Below are 23086 nucleotides of genomic sequence, written 5' to 3' on the forward strand. Positions count from 1 at the left end.
GCCATGCATGTGCACGTATGTGTGGACGCCGTAGCGGCGTTGGCTTGCACGCTAGAGGCCACACCTAGAGCTAGGGCAGCGCTTGCATTTGCTGAATTTCCAAACTGAGCAAGGGTAGCGCTGTGCGGCAGCGTCGGCGTTTCTGGATGTACTCCTACATGCGTGAGGTGTGTATGGGAAGCACACGTTGGCGCAGGTAACTGCAAGCCGGGGCGACATGCATGTAGTAGTATTCAGAGAGGCAGGCCCTCAGGCGGCGAGCAAAGCTAGCTGCATACAGGCCGACACGGAGAGGTTTACAAAGACCACTTGGAAACAAAAGGCCGACCCCGAAGCCGACGCATCACGTACGAACTGAACAAGGAAACGGCCACATGCCCAAATCCGGGGCGGGGGAGGGGAGCTTTAATTTACGTCTCTCATTCTGCATGCCTGCGGGGAGCAGCCAGGATATCTTTTATTACTACTGTATTTATTCTTCTCGATCGGGCCTCTCCTTTCGACGTGTGCGTACCTCGGTGCATATTCTGTGATCGTGCGCCCATGCTGCCGGCCATGCATGCATGGCGCGCATTTTTTTTTTTTGAAATGTTGGCAAGAGAGTTATCAAATTCATTGATCAGAAAGAAATATTACAAGTAATATCCCCAGAGGACGAATGCACTGCATAAGGCGAGTGCTAAAAAGGAAAAAATGAGAAAGGGTTGCTCAGTTTATCAAGGAAAACCGGACGAAAACTTTAGCAGCGCCTAACAAGACTAGACCTAAAGCACCACAACACATACAACATGTCAGAAGGCCAACACCCCATGACACACCCGGCCGGGCACTCGAGCGCTTACGCGGCTACCAAGGTGCACACCGACAACCGTCGTATCAATCCGGGCTGCCACTAGCATATCCACCAAACTCGACGACATGCGTCTCCACTGTGAGCACTGCGCGACTGCTTCCACTGGCGTCTTGGGGCCGGCTGGAGATCTTTGGACCCATGCGTCTCCGCTGAGCATGCCTGGCAGTGCCTGAGAAAGGTCATTCGGACTGCAGTGTGTGATACGGGAACAGGCATGTGCACCAGCAGTTCAACTGTTGCTCCATGAAGGAAGAAAGATTTCCGCGCTTATCATACATTTCCATGCGCTGTCTTCTCTTTTAGTTTCTTCTAGTACTACTCCTATATGAGATGCAGCACACGTACACGTACACATTGATAGGTGAGAGGGCCAGAGAGAGATGGCAGGAGATTGCATGCATGCAGGGTATGGTATGGGCACATATCTCTTCAGTCGGTCTCTGGCCTCTGCGTGCGTGGTGATGCCGGTGGTCAGTGGGTGCCGTGCCTCTGCATGTTGCGCTGTATGCGCCCATGCGTGCGTGCGCAGGCCAGCGGGAGCTGTCTTGCGCTAAAGGTAGATTCCTTTCTGGCTCGGGTTCAGATTCAGGTGTGCGTGTGCGTGTGCGTGCTTGACTTGGACCAGTCAAAGTACATCGCACAACAGCGTAAGTGCTGGTCCATGGCCAGCCAGTCCCCGTCGTGAACCTGCCATGCCACATTTCCTTCGCATGTGTGCTGGCAATGGCACATTTTGCAATCTCCATTTACACTTCCTAAAGAAACCATCAAGCTCAGACACGTAAAAAGATGGTAACAAGCACAGAATGAGAAAACTGGTAGTATTAAGAACGAACTGAACTTCACTCATCAGGCCCATCTCGCACACACATCATGAGAGACAGAGACAGAGACAGACCATATAGTCCAGCCTAACCATGTCACAATATCATCCAAGTCACGGACTATAACACGGCGCGGCAGGATGTTTTAAGTAACACTGCATTTGTCATATGAGTCCTAACTGGATATATTATCAACCAACCCGATCAAGCGATCAATCTCAACATGTCACAAAATTATCTCTCACGGTCTTGCCGCATCAGTATAAACACTCAATGACCACAACACGGGTGGGGCAGACCACCCAGCAACCAGAGTCGACGACACCATCCGGTTCTAATCTGAGTATAAAACAAATATGTAACAACAGACAACATCTATTGCTCCTGTTCGAGCTCGCTTCTCAGTTCACGGCAGAACTTGTCTCGGCGGAGAGGAGAAGATGATCAGTCTCCACGGATCAAAGGTTGGTTTCTCGAGCACTCGAGTTTGCCGCCCTATCGCTTCCTTGACCGCCTGGGTGCCGCCTCCTCGTCGCTCTCGCTGTCGTCGTCCCGGAAGGCGCTCCTGCCAAACCTGTCCCCGGACTGGGACCTGTTCCCGTCTGCTCCGGAGTTGCCGGCATTGTTGTCATGGCCCCTGCTCCCCTGGTCAGACCCTGTCTCGTACCTGTCACCCCTGTTGTCGCCGCCCGGCCTCCTCTGGTCCCGTTTCACGGGACGGGGTGGCGGCGGCGGCATGAAGGGGGCCATGCCGATGGGGCGGTTCGGCCGTCCTGGCCCGCCCATTCCCATGAGCGGCCCTCGGCCGGGGCCCATCATCATCTCGAGGCCCATGGGAAACATGCCGCCGGGCTGCGGAGGCCTTCCGGGGAAGACCATGCCAGGCATGGGACCTCTGGGGAAGTCACCGGGGAACCTTGGGCCACCGAATGGTGGGAAGCCACGCGGCATGCCGAACGGATCGGGCATGCCAAAGCCGAAACCGCCACCAAAATCGCCCATCATGTTGGGAGGGAAGCCGCGCGGTCCCATCATTGGTCCACGTGGCATCTGCATCTGAGGCGGCCACATCATTCCCCTTCCCCGCCCCCTTCCCTGGGATTCTTGGCCATTGTTTTCGTCTTCCTCCTCACTTTCCTCTTCCTCCTCTTCTTCATTGTCCTCAAACAGCACAATATCTTGGTTGTCAGCTGCTTCGTCGGCACTGACTCCCTTCGCCTTTTCCTCTTCTCTCTTGGCCTCTGCTGCAACTAGCATAGCCTGAAAAATCCCATGTTCAAGCATCAGACGGTACACATGGCATCACCTCAAAACAGTGAAAAGGAAAGGGATATGCAACATGTGATTGCCAAAAATTGTTGAAACAAGAAAATACAAGTGGGTTAGACCTTTCAGCAAAGGAGCCAGCCAGTTACCATCATACACAATTATTCACATGTACCAGTACCACAAACTATCTTCAGGCAAAAACAGTACCGATCACCACAAAATAATGGTGCTGCACCCTGTTGCTTCTACAAGAGGTCATCATGTGTGCAACCATACACAAACTCCAATTTTATCATGTGTGTACAATATTACAATATGCCGCTATTAATTTTCAGTCAATTTTAAAACTGCAAATCTATTATGACCTTTCATCAATGATATGTATCCCTAGTACTTACTGACTTTGTAACAAAATATTATAAATGTTGGTAATATACTCCACATCCTGACACCTTAAATCTTATATGTGCACTTGTACAGATTCTAACATGTGGCTATTGGTTACCCATCATGATTTAACTGGTAACTAAAAGAACACCAGTCTGTCTCCAAGTGCTGAATGAAAATGGTTAAGCTATACATGTAAATTCTTCTGCAGTAAGAAACATGGTGGTGTGATGCTACTTCTTCTGCAGTTTAAATCACGTTTAGTGAGCAGGAATACTAGCTCAAAGCAAATCCGTTAGTATCCCCACAATGGTACATTCATACTTGTGACGGCTCAAGCTGACATGCCCACCAATAAGAAACAAGCCAATGGCAATATCGAGCAACATGGTAATAGGCAAGAAATATGTTGCATACCGTAAGTTCACTATCTGGCTCCAGATAAAGCAGAGAAGCCAATTGCTCACCAATGAAAGGTTCTAATTCCTGGCAATCTCGACTGATCTGCAAAAGTCAAAGGTGAATTAAATAAGTAGGAATGTAGGAGATATCAAACAGCCCAGGCAAACACACATTTGGGACAAGGTGATGCTCTGAAATAGTACCTTGACAGGGAGATTGTCATTGTATGGGTTGCGAAGATGATGAGTTTTCTGAAACGACAATTCGCAAAGCTGCAGTGCAAAAACTGTTGTAAATATACACATACCAAGATGGTAGGAAGACAGGCTGGACCCAAATTAAGGCAAAATATTTCCACGTGACATGGTACAAACTATCAACTATATATTGCGCTTGTCAGCTCTAGTAAGGTCCTGGAGAGGACCAAGCGGCAAAAAAAGGTGATAGCCAACACCAACACAGAATGTATAAGAAAACATGTACCTTAAGCCACTGTAGTGAGAAGTTCCGACCATAATGTGCTGTTCCATTAGCAGATTTCCAGTTTCCGCCACCAATGTAGCCACCAATCCTAGAAGTCATCTTTGCACAACCCTTGAAAAACGTAACAGTATTAGAGCTAAATATGCATCTCTTACTGAATGGCCTCGAAATAGTATTCTCAACTCTCAACAATGAGTTTGAAAAAAATGTCAGTCAAGAAAAATAGCAAAGATGAAACCTCAGTCTTACCTGGAAATTACGTGTTCTATTGATTGAGAATATTAAAATAACATTGTCCATGGATTCAAAAGCTTCATTTAGTTTAGCCTCATTACTCCTTTGAGTAGCCCAGATTCCCTGCTGAACTGATATTTCCAGGTTCTCCCGATTGCAACTCTTAACAATGAAGTACCTGATTTTTCAAGTTTACAAACCCGAGACTAATTAGAGAACTGTTATAGTATCAGAAGACACCTCATACTACGAAACAACAAAGAGAACTTCTAACAGAGGAAACACTGTGTTCTGGTGATGGAGTTATGAACTATGGGTGCAAGATTATCCGGTATCCCTTAACCATAACAATAGATCAGATAACAAGTACTGGAATAATTTATCCATAAGAATAAGATATGTATCAATCAACAATTGAAAAATGACTATGAAGCACAACATCAATAGTAGAAGGTCAACCTGTAGTACTGTATTCATGAAGCACAATAACCCCAAATACAACAATTGATGCGCATTTAGATTTACTTATGTCAATTGTTCTGTATGGTTTTGCAACTATAATATCACATAATCGTGTGAAATCTTGGCTGCTTAAGTATTAGAGCACATCACCTAGAGATGATAAAAACTGAAACACATACATACAGTATTCTTTTAGAACAAATACATAAATAATGTAGTCAGCGAGAAACTACAAGGAGTTCATAGAAAGTATTCGAATGACTCAAAGAGATACATAATTGAGTTATATATATGTGCGCACTACCCCCTCCAGGAACTGCAGAGGTATGCTCCTTACTATGTACACTTTGTTATCAAATGTCAGAACATATAACATAATGTTTGTATTTTATGATATATATGCTATGGGAGCTGAAACTATGTATATTGTTTTCACAGAGTATGCTAAAAGCTTTACAAGATTGACTAGAAACTCCACACACACCTAGACGACCCTTGCGGGAGGGGTGTTGCAAGTCTGGTGGGTTGATTAGAGGAGCCATTTGGAACACCTTGAACCTGGTCGTTTGTATTTGGCTTCTGCTGCTGCTGCACCTGCTGCTGCTTCTGTTGGGGCTGTTGATTCATTGTTTGAGCTTGTTGCCCAGCAGCTGGTTGCATTGTTGAAGCATTGTCTGTCGAATTTTGGTTAGGTAAGCCTGAACCAGGTGGAGGTCGAGGCCTGTCCCCCTGCTGATTATAATTATTGTTCCTGTGCTGATTAAACTTGTTGAAATTGGAAGACCGCATCTGCAAAATCTTCGCGAGAACTTCCTCGACAGGAGGTGGTGGTCCAGGTAACTTGACATGCTTGTATCGGCAATTTGGGCCATTAGGGCAAAATCCCATCTTATACCTGCAAACCACCATGAGATACGCAATGTCAGATTGGGTGAATGCCTATAATGAACCGTTTTTCGCATTTTAACAATATACTCCCTCCGTCCCACAATATAAGAACGTTTTTGCTACTAGTGTAGTGTTAAAAACGTTCTTATATTATGGGACGGAGGGAGTATATGACTACACAAAACAGCTCATTAGTGTCACAGTACATTTGAACTAGCATCTTGCATCAACCATGGTCTACAAGTCATACTATGGTCACTCTCCGTTGCAACCAACTTCATGTACAATGTGTTTCGATATATATTATCAGTAGGTTCAATCAGCAGCAATCAAAACCACATTCTATACACTAAATTTCCTCATATTGAATTGAACTACAGGATAACAATTGAAGACCGATCCATGGATTTTGGTCACAGCAATCTCTAAGCCTAAATTCCCCAATCAACCAATGAATTGAACACCCTAGTAGGTAGCTTGCCAGGTTAACAAATCCTAATCGCCAAATTCGACCAAAATTGGTCAGCCATACATCTCCAAGAGCTAGAACGAACCCATCAGAGTGACAAAAATTAACTACTTCCCGACCAAATTAGAAAAAACAATAGCTTTGGGGGTGCAGAGCGAATTGGGGATCTCACATGTTGCACTCCTTGACGTCGTCGTAGGAGTGCTTGTAGGCGCAATCCGGCTCGCGGCACTCGCCGTAGTCGCGGAAGAAGCGGCACACGGGCATGCGGGCCTTGTCGAACTGGTGGAGGAACCCGCACGCCTCGCCCTTCATGCACAGCCCGCGCAGCCAGTGCCGGCACACCGTCTGCCTGTAGCTGCCGCGCCCGCGGCCTCGCCCGTGCCCGCCCCCATCTCCGCCGCCGCCGCCGCCGGTCGCGCCGGCGTCGGCCGAGGACAGCGCTAGCCCGCCCGCCGCTGGGCCCGTGTCGAGGCCGCCCTCGAAATCGAAGCTGAGGCCGCCGTCGCCGTCGTCCATGAGGAGCTGAAGCTAGGGTTTGGCAATCTATTTTTTCCTCTCTTTCGACTAGAGAAGGGTTTCAAAGTTTGGCAGCAGGAGTATTTGACTCGGTTTCTTCTCAGCCGTCCGATCTTTCATATCCGTGATCTCTGTTTTCAATCATCAATAGAAAAAAAAGGCGTATTTTTAAGGCGTGGTAGGCGTTGGTCGGATGATTTTTTTCACCTAAAGTATTAGGTCCGTACCTAATGTTGGTCGAAAAATATTTTCGATCAACATGTGTATCCCTATCATTAATTATTTTTAAATGATAATATGAATCTTCCATCAGCACGACTTCAAACTCCTGCACGCAGTGTCTTTTTATTCATACATAGGGGCTGTTTGGTTTGTGACTAACTTTGCCAAAAATTATCATACCTAAAGTTAGACAAGTTTGACCAACTTAGGTGAGTGTTTGGTTCAAGCCACACCTCAGGCAAGCCATACTTGAATCCACATGGCATATACACAAAAAGTGCGGCAAGATTCCCTGGCTTGCCAACTTGTGGCTCTCATTTTGATGAACTAATCTTAGTCAAGTTTGGCAAAAATGTGTGACAAAGTATGTCAATGCTAGTCCTAAAACCAAACAGCCCCATAATACGCTTGCAACATCTCTTCTCTCCGACCCTATAGTAGCGGAGGGAGCAGAGAAAGAGCCCCTGCCGTGGATGAGGAGCACAACATCTTTATGTAGAGAAGAAAAGGTCAAAAAGCTCGAGAAAGATCCGTTCGGCCGTTTATATGGCCGCAAGCATTCGAGAAATAAGGGATCTTATGAAAGACAAGCTCAAACACATTGTTCAAGAAAACCTATGTGTTGGGACAATTATTAAATGTATGTGATCTTATGAAAGGCTATCGTTTTCGACACAGGTGGCGTGGCGAAGTCGATTGTTAGCAGATCGATCGTTGAGGCAGCTTGCTTATCACCTGAAGGATGGCGAACAACGTCCGGTGGCGCGTGACTTACGCGTCGGACTTCGAATGCGCCTGTCTCATTACCTTCGACGATGACGAGCTCTTCCTCCGCCGGGAGGCGCTCCGCCTCGTCCTCTTCAACGCGACGAGTAGGGGTGGTGGATGCTCGTGCGCTACGCAAGCACGAGTTTACCGATATTGGTCAAATCGTTTCATTCTCGTGTTTTTTGCGAGGATTTGCGACATGATCCCAGTGATCGCCGCTGCTGATCCACGATGAGACCAAGGAGATGGTGGTGCTGGTGCAAGTCATGGTGATGCGGTATGATGTCTACTACACAACCTTCTTCTTGTAGACGTTGTTGGGCCTCCAAGTGCAGAGGTTTGTAGGACAGTAGCAAATTTCCCTTAAATGGATGACCTACGGTTTATCAATCCGTAGGAGGCGTAGGATGAAGATGGTCTCTCTCAAGCAACCCTGCAACCAAATAACAAAGAGTCTCTTGTGTCCCCAACACACCTAATACAATGGTAAATTGTATAGGTGCACTAGTTCGACGAAGAGATGGTGAAACAAGTGGTATATTGATAGTAGATAAAGGTATTTGTAATCTGAAATAATAAAAACAGCAAGGTAGCAAGTGATAAAAGTGAGCGTAAATGGTATTGCAATGATAAAGCCTAGGGTTCATACTTTCGCTAGTGTAAGTTCCCTCAACAATAATAATATCATAATTGGATCACATAACTATCCCTCAACATGCAACAAAGAGTCACTCCAAAGTCACTAATAGCAGAGAGCGAACGAAGAGATTATGGTAGGGTACGAAACCACCTCAAAGTTATTCTTTCCAATCAATCCGTTTGGGCTATTACTATAAGTGTCACAAACAGCCATAGAGTTCGTACTAGAATAACACCTTAAGACACAAATCAACCAAAACCCTAATGTCACCTAGATACTCCAATGTCACCTCAAGTATCCGTGGGTATGATTATACGATATGCATCACACAATCTCAGATTCATCTATTCAACCAACACATAGAACCTCAAAGAGTGCCCCAAAGTTTCTACCGGAGAATCACGACGAAAACATGTGCCAACCCCTATGCATAGGTTCATGGGCGGAACCCGTAAGTTGATCACCAAAACATACATCAAGTGAATCACGTGATATCCCATTGTCACCACGGATATGCACGGCAGGACATACATCAAGTGTTCTCAAATCTTTAAAGACTCAATCCGATAAAATTACTTCAAAGGGGAAACTCAATTCATTACAAGAGAGAAGAGGGGGAGGAGAAACATAAGATCCAACTATAATAGCAAAGCTCGCGATACATCAAGATCGTGCCAAATCAAGAACACGAGAGAGAGAGAGAGAGAGAGAGAGAGAGAGCAAACACATAGCTACTGGTACATACCCTCAGCCCCGAGGGAGAACTACTCCCTCCTCGTCATGGAGAGCACCGGGATGATGAAGATGGCCACCGAAGAGGGATTGCCCCCTCCGACAGGGTGCCGGAACGGGTCTAGATTGGTTTTCGGTGGCTACGGGGGCTTCTGGCAACGGAACTCCTGATCTATTGTGCTCACGGATGTTTTTAGGGTATATGGAGATATATAGGTGGAAGAAGTACGTTAGGGGGGCCACGAGGGGCTCACGAGGGTGGAGGGTATGCCCAGGGGGGTGGGCGCGCCCCCCTGCCTCGTGACCTCCTCGCAGATCCCCTGACGTGCACTCCAAGTCTTCTGGGCTTCTTTCCTTCCAAAAAAGAGTTCCGTGAAGTTTCAGGTCAATTGGACTCAGTATGATTTTCCTTTTCTTCGAAACCCTAAAACAGGGTAAAAACAGAAACTAGCACAGGGCTCTGGGTTAATAGGTTAGTCCCAAAAATGATATAAAAGTGTATAATAAAGCCCATAAACATTCAAAACAGTAGATAATATAGCATGGAGCAATCAAAAATTATAGATACGTTGGAGATGTATCAGCATCCCCAAGCTTAATTCCTGCTCGTCCTCGAGTAGGTAAATGATAAAAGAAAGAATTTTTGATGCGGAGTGCTACTTGGCATAATTTCAATGTGATTCTTATTAATTGTTGCATGAATATTCAGATCCGAAAGATTCAAGACAAAAGTTTATATTGACATAAAAATGATAATACTTCAAGCATACTAACTAAACAATTATGTCTTCTCAAAATAACATGGCCAAAGAAAGTTCATCCCTACAAAATCATATAGTTTAGTCATGCTCCATTTTCGTCACACAAGAATGCTCTCATCATGCACAACCCCGATGACAAGCCAAGCAATTGTTTCATACTTTAGTAATCTCAAACTCATAAACCTCCACGCAATACATGAGCGCGAGCCATGGATATAGCACTATGGGTGGAATAGAATAATGAGGGGGTTATGTGGAGAAGACAAAAAAGGATAAAGTCTCACATCAACGAGGCTAATCAATGGGCTATGGAGATGTCCACCGATTGATGTTAATGCAAGGAGTAGGGATTGCCATGCAACAGATGCACTAGAGCTATAAATGTATAAAAGCTCAACAAAAGAAACTAGTGGGTGTGCATCCAACTTGCTTGTTCACGAAGACCTAGGTCACTTGAGGAGGCCCATTGTTGGAATATACAAGCCAAGTTCTATAATGAAAAATTCCTACTAGTATATGAAACTGACAAAACAAGAGACTCTCTATCATAAAGATCATGGTGCTACTTTGAAGCACAAGTGTGGAAAAAGGATAGTAGCATTGTCTCTTTTTTTATTTGGCCTTTCTTTTTTTATTTGGCCTTTCTTTTTTTTCTTTTTTTTTCTTTTTTTTGGCCTTACTTTTTTTCTTTGGCCTTTTTGGGACAATGCTCTATTGAATAATGATCATCACACTTCTATTTATTTACAACTCAATGATTACAACTCGATACTAGAACAAAGTATTACTCTATATGTATGCCTCCGGCGGTGTATCGGGATTGCGATGAATCAAGTGTGACATGTATGAAAGAATTATGAACGGTGGATTTGCCACAAATATGATGTCAACTACATGATCATGCAAAGCAATATGACAATGATGATGCGTGTCATAATAAACGGAATGGTGGAAAGTTGCATGGCAATATATCTCGGAATGGTTATGGAAATGCCATAATAGGTAGGTATGGTGGCTGTTTTGAGGAAGATATAAGGAGGTTTATGTGTGAAAGAGCGTATCATATCACGGGGTTTGGATACACCCGCAAAGTTTGCACCAACTCTCAATATGAGAAAGGGCAATGCACGGTACCGAAGAGGCTAGCAAGGATGGAAGGATGAGAGTGCGTATAATCCATGGACTCAACATTAGTCATAAAGAACTCACATACTTATTGCAAAAATCTACAAGTCATCAAAAACCTCGGCACTATGCGCATGCTCCTAGGGGGGTAGATTGGTAGGAAAAGACCATCGCTCGTCCCCGACCGCCCCTCATAAGGAGGACAATCAAATAACACCTCATGTTTCAAATTTGTTACATAATGTTTACCATACGTGCATGCTACGGGACTTACAAACTTCAACACAAGTATTCCTCAAATTCACAACTACTCAACTAGCACGACTTTGATATTATTACCTCCATACCTCAAAACAATCATCAAGCATCAAACTTCTCTTAGTATTCAATACACTCATAAGAAAGTTTTATTATTAATCTTGTATACCTAGCACATTTGGATTTTAAGCAAATTACCATGCTTTTTAAGACTCTCAAAATAATCTAAGTGAAGCATGAGAGTTCATCTATTTATTTTAAAATAAAACTACCACCATGCTCTAAAATATATAAGTGAAGTACTAGAGCAAATGACAAACTACTCCGAAAGATATAAGTCAAGATCAATGACTAGTTGAATAATTATGCAACTATAAGAAGACTCTCTAACATTTAAGAATTTCAGATCTTTGTATTTTATTCAAACAACAAGCAAAACAAAATGAAATGACATTCTAAGAATAGCAAACATCATGTGAAGAAGCAAAAACTTAGGATCAACCGATACTAACCGATAGTTGTTGAAGAAGAAAGGTGGGATGCCAATCGGGGCATCCCCAAGGTTAGACGCTTGAGACTTCTTGAAATATTATATTGGAATGCCTTGGGCATCCCCAAGCTTGAACTTTTGCGTCTCCTTAATTCCTCTCATATCACGGTCTCCCTAAATCTCAAAAGCTTCATCCACACAAAACTCAACAAGGACTCGTGAGATAAGTTAGTATAAACCATTGCAAAAACCTTATCATACTCTACTGTAGCAAATTAAAATTATTATTCAACATTGCATACTAAATGCCTCTGCATATTTAATAGTCCTATCCTCAAATAGAATCATAAAAGAAGCAAACATATGCAAACAATGCAAACATAACAGCAATCTGCCTAAACAGGATAGTCTGTAAAGAACACAGAAACATCCATACTTCCCTAGCTCCAAAAATTATGAAAGAAAATTACCACTGTAGTAAATTTATCAGAGCTTAATATGCAAAAGGTTTCAATATTTTATCACATTCTGACTTTTCTAGGGAATTATTACAACAACGGTAAACTTTCTGTTTTCAAACAGCAACATGTATACTTGTAACATAGGCATAGTAAAGGCTATCAATGCCACTTTTATTGAAATAAACGATGCAAAAAATTGTTCTAAATAAAAGCAAGCAAATACTAACAAAATAAATTGACACTCCAAGCAAAACAAATATCATGCGGCGAATAAAAATATAGCTCCAAGTAAAGTTACCGATGAACGAAGACGAAAGAGGGAATGCCATCCGAGGCATCCCCAAGCTTAGACGCTTGGTTGTCCTTAAATATTACCTTGGGGTGCCTTGGGCATCCCCAAGCTTAGGCTCTTGCCACTCCTTATTCCATAGTCCATCAAATCCTTATCCAAAACTTGAAAACTTCACAACACAAAACTTAACAGAAAACTCGTAAGCTCCGTTAGTATAAGAAAATAAATCACCACTTCAAGGCACTGTAATGAACTCATTCTTTATTTATATTGGTGTTAAACTTACTGTATTCCAACTTATCTATGGTTTATAAACTATTTTACTAGCCGTAGATTCATCAAAATAAGCAAACAACACATAGAAAACAGAATCTGTCAAAAACAGAACAGTCTGTAGTAATCTGGATCAAACGTATACTTCTAGAACTCATAAAATTCTGAAATAAGTTGCTGGACGTGAGGAATTTATCTATTAATCATCTTCAAAAATAATTAACTAAATAGCACCCTCCAAATAAAAATGGCAGCAATTCTCGTGAGCGCTAAAGTTTCTGTTTTTTACAGCATGAACAACAAGACTTTCCCCAAGTCTTCCCAAAGGTTCTACTTGGCACAAACACTAATTAAAAGTATAAAACCACATCTAAACAGAGGTTAGATGAATTATTTATTACTAAACAGGAACAAAAAGCAAGTAATAAAAATAAAATTAGGTTGCCTCCCAACAAGCGCAGGGCCGGCCCTGAGGGGGGGCAGGGGGGGCGGCCGCCCCGGGCCCCCGATTGATTGGTTTCCGTATATAGGTCGATTGATTAGCCTGTAATAGGTTGATTGATTCTTCAAAAGGAAACAAAAGTTATTTGATCAATTAGCACGCCGTGCAATCTTCTCAGCTTATACTCCTCCTCCCCGATTGGCAACAAATCAGCCATACCATGGATGATGCCGTGTAATTTTTAGTTGTTGGGCGTCATTAGTGGAAGAAGGTACGCGATTTTCATATTCCCATCAATCTTCACTTCAACATAAAATTCTCTTTCTTTATTCTTGTTAGATCGTCTGTTCGTTTGCTGAAGATTATTCTCTCGTACATATCTCTTTCTCACACTCCAATTTCTTCTATTGATTAGGAGCAGAAAAGAGAAACTTGGACTTCTGTTCATGACGCAGCAGCAAATTCTTGCGATTTCGAATTTTCTAGCCATCCAGGTACCTTGTTCCATGCCTTTCTTAGCACTTTTATTTAATTAGCAGTACTCTTAATTTCTTGTATCATATATTGTGTGCTGATCAGCAGGATTGCTATTCATTTAGCAAGATGCTATCTAGAAAGAATCCATCTGATAATGGGGAAAAACATGCATATGAGTTGATCGAGTCCCACATGAGTTGTTGGCAATTTTTTAGAGAAGATACAAGTGCTCTGCCGATTCACTGCAAAAAGTTGTTAGCTTTAGTTGTTATCAAGAACAACTAGTGAAAACTGCAGGAAGATAAAAAAATAGTAGGCATGAAAGTGCTACTAATTCACCTAACAATACAAATATATATAAGGGTAGATTGACAAGATCGATCAACTTTTACTGTGAATGTTTATGACCCCTGTTTTTTAATAGTCAAGAAGACAAGGCACCATAAAATATAGCCTGCCAAATATTTATTTGCGGTTGAAATAGAAAGGAAAATGTGAGTATATATATGTTTATTGTGGCTTTAGGGCCCCTCCGTGTTGTCTCGCCCCGGGCCCCAAAAATCTCAGGACCGGCCCTGAACAAGCGCTATCGTTTAACGCCCCTAGTTAGGCATGATGATTTCAATGATGCTCACCTAAAAGATAAGAATTGAAACATAAAGAGAGCATCATGAAGAATATGACTAGCACATTTAAGTCTAACCCACTTCCTATGCATAGGGACTTTGTGAGCAAACAACTTATGGGAACAAGAATCAACTTGCATAGGAGGGCAAAACAAGCATAACTTCGAAATTTTAAGCACATAGAGAGGAAACTTGATATTATTGCAATTCCTACAAGCATATGTTCCTCCCTCATAGTAATTTTCAGTAGCATCATGAATGAATTCAACAATATAACTAGCATCTAAAGCATTCTTTTCATGATCTACAAGCATAGAAATTTTATTACTCTCGACATAAGCAAGATTCTTCCCATGAATAGTAGTGGGAGCAAACTCAACAAAGTAACTATCATGGGATTGAAAATTGAAATCAAGATGACAAGTTTCATTTTTATCATTATTCTTTAAAGAATACATGTCATCACAATAATCATCATAGATAGGAGGCATGCTTTCATCATAATAAATTTGCTCATCAAAACTTGGGGGACAAAAAATATCATCTTTATCAAACATAGCTTCCCCAAGCTTGTGGCTTTGCATATCATTAGCATCATAGATATTCAAGGAATTCATACTAACAACATTGCAATCATGCTCATCATTCAAATATTTAGTGCCAAACATTCTAATGCATTCTTATTCTAACACTTTGGCACAATTTTCCTTTCCATCATACTCACGAAAGATATTAAAAATATGAAGCGTATGAGACAAACTCAATTACATTTTTTTGTAGTTTTCTTTTGTAAACTAAACTAGTGATAAAACAAGAAACTAAAAGAATCGATTGCAAGATCTAAAGATATACCTTCAAGCGCTAACCTCCCCGGCAACGGCGCCAGAAAAGAGCTTGATGTCTACTACACAACCTTCTTCTTGTAGACATTGTTGCACCTCCAAGTGCAGAGGTTTGTAGGACAGTAGCAAATTTCCCTCGAGTGGATGACCTAAGGTTTATCAATCCATAAGAGGCGTAGGATGAAGATGGTCTCTCTCAAGCAACCCTGCAACCAAATAACAAAGAGTCTCTTGTGTCCCCAACACACCCAATACAATGGTAAATTGTATAGGTGCACTAGTTCGGCGAAGAGATGGTGAAACAAGTGGTATATGGATAGTAGATAAAGGTATTTGTAATCTGAAATAATAAAAACAGCAAAGTAGCAAGTGATAAAAGTGAGCGTAAACAATATTGCAATGATAGGAAATAAGGCCTAGGGTTCATACTTTCGCTAGTGTAAGTTCCCTCAATAATAATATCATAATTGGATCACATAACTATCCCTCAACATGCAACAAAGAGTCACTCCAAAGTCACTAATATCGGAGAACGAACGAAGAGATTATGGTAGGGTACGAAACCACCTCAAAGTTATTCTTTCCAATCAATCCGTTTGGGCTATTCCTATAAGTGTCACAAACAGCCATAGAGTTTGTACTAGAATAACACCTTAAGACACAAATCAACCAAAACCCTAATGTCACCTAGATACTCCAATGTCACCTCAAGTATCCGTGGGTATGATTATACGATATGCGTCACACGATCTCAGATTCATCTATTCAACCAACACATAGAACCTCAAAGAGTGCCCCAAAGTTTCTACCGGAGAATCACGACGAAAACATGTGCCAACCCCTATGCATAGGTTCATGGGCGGAACCCGCAAGTTGATCACCAAAACATACATCAAGTGAATCATGTGATATCCCATTGTCACCACAGATACGAACGGCAAGACATACATCAAGTGTTCTCAAATCTTTAAAGACTCAATCCGATAAAATTACTTCAAAGGGGAAACTCAATTCATTACAAGAGAGAAGAGGGGGAGGAGAAACATAAGGTCCAACTATAATAGAAAAGCTCACGATACATCAAGATCGTGCCAAATCAAGAACACGAGAGAGAGAGAGAGAGAGAGCAAACACATAGCTACTGGTACATACCCTCAGCCCCGAAGGAGAACTACTCCCTCCTCATCATGGAGAGCACCGGGATGATGAAGATGGCCACCGGAGAGGGATTGCCCCCTCCGGCAGGGTGCCGGAATGGGTCTAGATTGGTTTTCGGTGGCTACGGAGGCTTCTGGCGGCGGAACTCCCGATCTATTGTGCTCATGGATGTTTTTAGGGTATATGGAGATATATAGGCGGAAGAAGTACATCAGGGGGGCCACGAGGGGCTCATGAGGGTGGTGGGCGCGCCCAGGGGGGTGGGTGCGCCCCCTGCCTCGTGACCTTCTCGCAGATCCCCCAACGTGCACTCCAAGTCTTCTGGGCTTCTTTCCTTCTAAAAATGAGTTCCGTGAAGTTTCAGGTCAATTGGACTCCGTTTGATTTTCCTTTTCTTCGAAACCCTAAAACAGGGTAAAAACAGAAACTGGCACTGGGCTCTGGGTTAATAGGTTAGTCCCAAAAATGATATAGAAGTGTATAATAAAGCCGAGAAACATTCAAAACAGTAGATAATATAGCATGGAGCAATCAAAAATTATAGATACGTTGGAGACGTATCACGGTACGAAGCTGCGGTAGACGGGGTGGGCGCACCGTCGCGATGCACGGGCGCTTCCCTGGATGCGGGACCTGGGTGGAGGAGAGGGCCAGCAATGGCGGATGCACACCACATGGATGGAGATCCAGGCCTTAGTGTGACCCGCTGCGACAGTGTAACTAGTATAAGACCCAAATCCCATTCCCCAGTTGACCTAGAAGCCGCTCTCTCCCACCCGTGGGCTGCGCCTCAAAACCCTAGATCAATCTCTCCTCCATCCTTCTCCTGGCTAAGAGGAAAAATCTACGGCGAGTGCAGATCATTCACGGAGGTGGCTGCCTCCCCTCCGTGATCACCAGATACCATGGTGGACAAGGCCGAGCATGGGTTCCGTGGGGACCGCCGAGAGGGTTTCGGTGTTGGGCGAGATGGCTGTTGGGCTGGCCGTTTTGACCACGGTAAGGGCCAGTTTGACCGTGGCGCTGGCAGATCTGAGCGTGGCGGCGACCGATTCTCATGGAGGAGAAGCGGCATCGACAACTCGTACAAGGCAAACTATCCTTTCTCTTCCGACATGTCACGCTAGAAGGCGGCGGCGGTGGAGCAACAAAGCTCAAGTATGGGGGGCGTCTGGGTGCAGAAGGCCCAGAAGTCCTCTGGATCTGGTGCGGGGAGCAACGTGTGACAAGATCAAGGCAGAGATCCAAGCCCAGCTAATTTGCAAGTCAAGCAGAGAACCGTTGCTAAAGATCAGGTGCCTTCTACCAATGCTAGCGACTCTTGCCTTATGTGTAAAATTGTGGGTCACCTTCCAGTTCATTGCATGTGTGCTTTTTGTGAGAGATGTAGTAATCTAGGACACTTAGCTCCTGTGTGTGTGAAATTCCTTCCATGGGAGATCATTGCTCCAATGTGTGCCTTCCAGGCCCGTAATCAAGGGTTTTACTACATTCATGATATTTGCACTGTGAGGCCGGCAAATGAGTGTTCATTTTTTGTTGCTGTCACGGTCCTGGAAGGATATCCTACTGCCAAAATGATGAATGATGCATTCTTTTTGTATCTAGGTAAAACTTAGAGATGCGCAACCAACTTGATAGGCCATGGGGTGTTTTTGATGAGGTACCCTAATACTAGAGAGGTTGATAAAGCTTGTCACAATGATCGTATGACTATGAAGCCTTGATACTGTGGTGAGGGTTACTAGATGTGAGCAGAATGTGGGAGCAAAAGGGTTATTGAAAAAAACTTGGGTTAAAGTCGGTAACATACCATCTGATAACATTGCGAAAGAAATGTTGCTTTTGTTGCCTCTCTTGTTGGAGTCCCTCTTGAAATTGATATGTCTACTTTATACCGTCCAGAATTGGTGAAAGTAAAACTGGGATGATGCAATGTGGAGGAAATACTACCAGCGGCTGAGCCAGTCCCAGGGGATCACTTCTTTGATTTCACTTATGAGGTGGATCAGGTTCTTGCCAGAGATCCTGATAGAGAGAAAAATTAAGAACAAGGCTGAGACAGGAAACCCACTCCAAAAAGACAAAGGAGGCTGGGCATGGGTAGCTCCTCGAATAGCAAAATGACTTGGGAGGGAAGCCCTCGATGGGGAAACAGTGCATACCTACGCTGCCTGAATCTCCCGCATCTGTGAACTCCGTTAGTTCAAACCACAACACTTTACTTATTCACAGCTTGGAGCTAGAAGCTCTTATTGTTGCTGCTGATATCCCCGATGATGATGTGAGTGATTTCTCTTTGGTGAAAAAGTGGTTAAAATTGCAGACATCTATATCGTTGAAGATGTTGGGGCTGACTCTTATGATACTGTGATGAGGAAATCCATTCAGGTGACCGAGCTGGTGGGTCATTTGGAGAAAAAGAAGACCATGCAGTTGAGTATTGTGTTCAATATCTCGACTCTTCCTTTGAGCACTATGGTGAAGTGATCCCCACACCGTCTCTTTTATCTAAGAATGCTCTCAGAATCAGTGTGAGGAACGTGCAAATCAACTTAGAGAAGATAGAGGACAAGGCTATGGATGCCAACAATATTAGATATCTGGAAGGTATTACCTCCTCATCTAATTCCTTTGTTGTTCTTTCTGATAATGATATTATGCTTAGGACCATAAAATGGGTGTGATTATTCCCGATTAAATTTTAATAAGATTGATGTGCTGAAGACACTAGGTGTAATAATATTGAGAACAAAATTCCTGTTGTTTCCATATGTTTATAACAAATGAGAAAGAGGATGAGACACCCCTCAATCTGAATTGGGGGGGGGGTGATTGTGTTGATAATGATATAACTGATTTCACTGTTGTTGGGTTAAGAAAAATAAATTCTAAGAAGGTAGAAGTTAATATTTCTAGGCCCAAAACTAGAAGTCAAAAAAATATGGTGGAGCCCACCATTGGAGTTGGTAATGCTATTGAATCTCCTAGCAGAGTGACCAGGGGGGAAGAAGAAAGAACCACCTTTAAAATGAATGGTATCTTTTGGAATTGTAGGGGAGCAGGAAAGAAAGGAATGCCTTCATGTTTCTCTGACCTTATCGAAGATCATTGCCTTGATTTTTTATGCCTCCAAGAAACTATGAAAAAGGATTTTTCCTCTAGTTTCTTGAGAAAAATTGATGTTCATGATGTTTTTGAGTGGGACTGGATACCCTCGGTTGGTTAAGCTGGTGGTATACTTTGTGGAGTTAGAAAAGAAAATTTTGGAGATTATTTTCTGGTAGAGTGGTAAATACATCATGCAGATTACTTTTTTTATGTCAAACTCCAAAAAGTGTGGGCTCTTTTCTCTACTCCTAATGGAGCAGTTGGCAGGATTGCGTCCAGGTTTTTTTTGCCTCACCACTTTCCTCCGGGTTTTTTGACTATGTTTTTCGTCCCCCCCCCACCGGTTTAGGTTTGCGTCACCCTCTCACACAACGGAAAAAAATGGAACGGATCAGAACTTTCCATGCTGGCGCAAGTTATTTAGTAATATCTTTATATGAAAGAATCAATCACGATCAATTTCTAAAGATCAAATCTAAACCAATTAACCTTACCTTAAATCGCTCGGCCAGATCAAATCTAAATTAATTAGCCTTACATTATTTAAATCTAAATTAATTAGCCTTACCTTAAATCACGACCAATCACGCTTTATTTTTATACGGTTTTATCTCGTCCCACCTCCCACCACCTCCCCCACGGGGTTTTTTCACATCCCGCATGATGTCTACTATGCAACTTTATTCTTGTAGACACGTGTTGGGCCTCCAAGTGCAGTGTTTTGTAGGATAGTAGCAATTTTCCCTCAAGTGGATGACCTAAGGTTTATCAATCCGTGGGAGGTGTAGGATGAAGATGGTCTCTCTCAAATAACCCTGCAATCAAATACAAGAAATCTCTTGTGTCCCCAACACACCCAATACAATGGCAAATTGTATAGGTGCACTAGTTCGGTGAAGAGATGGTGATAAAAGTGTAATATTGATGTTAGAAATATATTTTTATAATCTGAATAAATAAAAATAACAAGGTAGCAAATAGTAAACGGGCACAAAAACGGTATTGCAATGCTTGAAAATGAGCCCTAGGATTCGTACTTTCGCTAGTGCAATCTCTCAAATAATGCTAATATATTTGGATCATATAACCACCCCTCAAAGTGCGATGAAGAATCACTTCAAAGTTCCTATCTAGCGGAGAACATAAGAAGAAATTATTTGTTGGGTACGAAACCACCTTGAAGCTATTCTTTCCGATCGATCTATCCAAGAGTTCGTACTAAAATAACACCAAATAATTTCATATTCATAATACTCAATCCAACACAAAGAACCTCAAAGAGTGCCCCAAGATTTCTACCGGAGAAGCAAAGACAAAAACGTGCATCAACCTCGGGAATCCGCGAGTTGAGTGCCAAAACATATATCAAGTGAATCAATACGATACCCCATTGTCACCATGAGTATTTATATGCAAGACATATATCAAGTGCTCTCAAATCCATAAAAGTATTCAATCCGATAAAATGAAATCTCAAAGGGAAAACTCAATTCACAACAAGATGGAGAAGGGAAAACACCGTATGATCCGACTATATTAACAAAGCCCGCGATACATCAAGATTGTGACATCTAAAGAACACAAGAGAGAGAGAGAGATTAAACACATAGCTACTGGTACAAACCCTCAGCCTCGAGGGTGGACTACTCCCTCCTCATCATGGTGGTCGCCGAGATCATGAAGATGTCTACCGGTGATGATTCCCCCTCCGGCAGGGTGCTGGAACAGGGTCTAGATTGGTTTTTGGTGTCTACAGAGCCTTGCGGCGGTGGAACTTCTGATCTAGGTTAACCCCGAGGGTGTTTGGAATATTTCGGATTTTATAGGGCAAAGAGGGGTGCGGGAGGCCACCGAGGTGGGCACAACCCACCTGGGCGCGCCAGGGCCCCCAGGCGCGTCCTGGTGGGTTGTGCCCACCTCGGGGCACCCCCCAGGTGATGCTCTGGCCCATCGGGAATCTTCTGGTCCATAAAAAATCCACAAAAAGTTTTGCGGTGTTTGGACTCCGTTTGATATTGATTCCTGTGATGTAAAAAACAAGCAAAAACAGCAACTGGCACTGGGTCAATAGGTTAGTCCCAAAAAATGATATAAAGTTGCTATAAAATGATTGTAAAACATCCAAGAATGATAATAAATCAGCATGAATACTTCATAAATTATAGATACGTTGGAGACGTATCACCGCACAACAACAACAACAAAAAGTACACCCCGACGCCTCCTCACCCTTCTCTCTTCCTCCCAACCCGATTAGGGTTCCCATCCCTCTCCTCCGCAATCGTTCCCTCCGCCATGTTGTTTCCTAAAAGCCGCCGCCATGGGCTACGTCGCCGTCTGCCTCTCCTACCCAATCACTTGTAGCGACGGGTCATGCCCACCCCCTTCCCCGCGATCTACTCCTAATGGAGCAGTTGGTAGGATTGCCCCCTGGGTTTTTTGGTCCCATTGTAGGATCTAGAAGTAGATGTGTCTAGAGGGGGGTGATTAGACACTTAGTGCTAAAGTTGCAATTTTTAAGCCTTTTCGGTTTAAGTGGAGTTTAGGCACAATTTCAACACACACGATACATATCAAGCAAGCATGCAAAGAGTATATGAGCAGCGGAATGTAAAGCATGCAACTTGCAAGAATGTAAAGGGAAGGGTTTGGAGAGATCAAACGCAATTGGAGACACGGATGTTTTTCCCATGGTTCGGATAGGTGGTGCTATCCTACATCCATGTTGATGGAGACTTCAACCCACGAAGGGTAACGGTTGCGTGAGTCCACACAGGGCTCCACCCAAGGGCAACGGGTGCGCGAGTCCACACAGGGCTCCACCCACGAAGGGTCCACGAAGAAGCAACCACCCACAAAGGGTCCACGAAGAAGCAACCTTCTCTATCCCACCATGGCCATTGCCCACACAGGACTTGCCTCACTAGCGGTAGATCTTCACGAAGTAGGCGATCTCCTTGCCCTTACAAACTCCTTGGTTCAACTCCACAATCTTGTCGGAGGCTCCCAAGTGACACCTAGCCAATCTAGGAGACACCACTCTCCAAGAAGTAACAAATGGTGTGTAGGTAATGAACTCCTTGCTCTTGTGCTTCAAATGATAGTCTCCCCAACACTCAACTCTCTCTCATAGGATTTGGATTTGGTGAAAAGAGGGTTTTTGTGGAAAGCAACTTGGGAAGGCTAGAGATCAAGATTCATATGGTAGGAATGGAATGTCTTGATCTCAACACATGAGTAGGTGGTTCTCTCTCAGAACATATGAGTTGGAATGGTGTGTGTGTTCTGATGGCTCTCTCATCGAATGAGAAGGAGGTGGAGGGGTATATATAGCCTCCACACAAAATCCAACCGTTACACAGTTTTCCAATCTCGGTGGGACCGAATCAATAAACTCGGCCGGACCGAAAATGTAAACCTAGTGACCGTTAGAGATTTCGGTGGGACCGACTGGATCAACTCGGTGGGACCGATGTGCTAGGGTTAGGGTAAATCCAAAACTTGATTTGACCGATTACTCAAACTCGGTGGAACTGATTTGGGTAATAAGTGAAACTGAGATTTGGTCAAGCAAACTCGATGGGACCGATTGCATATCTCGGTGGGACCAAGAATATT

General features: G+C 43.4%; 1 protein-coding gene across 1 annotated transcript; it reads right to left on the bottom strand.

Moving 5' to 3' along the window:
- Positions 1-1846: 1846 nt before the first annotated feature.
- LOC123149073 (zinc finger CCCH domain-containing protein 45) lies at positions 1847-6876 on the bottom strand. Its single transcript, XM_044568608.1, has 7 exons — positions 6444-6876; positions 5399-5809; positions 4468-4630; positions 4219-4329; positions 3939-4007; positions 3751-3837; positions 1847-2937 (listed from the first exon to the last, which is right to left on the bottom strand). The coding sequence occupies exons 1-7, from the start codon at positions 6788-6790 to the stop codon at positions 2173-2175; spliced, it is 1953 nt and encodes a 650-aa protein (XP_044424543.1). The 5' UTR covers positions 6791-6876; the 3' UTR covers positions 1847-2172.
- Positions 6877-23086: the final 16210 nt, after the last annotated feature.

The sequence above is a fragment of the Triticum aestivum genome, chromosome 7A (assembly GCF_018294505.1).
Source record: "Triticum aestivum cultivar Chinese Spring chromosome 7A, IWGSC CS RefSeq v2.1, whole genome shotgun sequence".
Lineage (NCBI taxonomy): Eukaryota > Viridiplantae > Streptophyta > Magnoliopsida > Poales > Poaceae > Triticum > Triticum aestivum.

Excerpts from the sequence above, each read along its gene's own strand:
- LOC123149073 (XM_044568608.1), bottom strand. The coding sequence starts at position 6,790 with ATGGACGACGGCGACGGCGGCCTCAGCTTCGATTTCGAGGGCGGCCTC. Across the intron at positions 5,810-6,443 it reads GACGTCAAGGAGTGCAACAT|GTATAAGATGGGATTTTGCC; the intron begins GTGAGATCCCCA and ends GGTGGTTTGCAG. Across the intron at positions 4,330-4,467 it reads ATAGAACACGTAATTTCCAG|GGTTGTGCAAAGATGACTTC; the intron begins GTAAGACTGAGG and ends ACGTTTTTCAAG.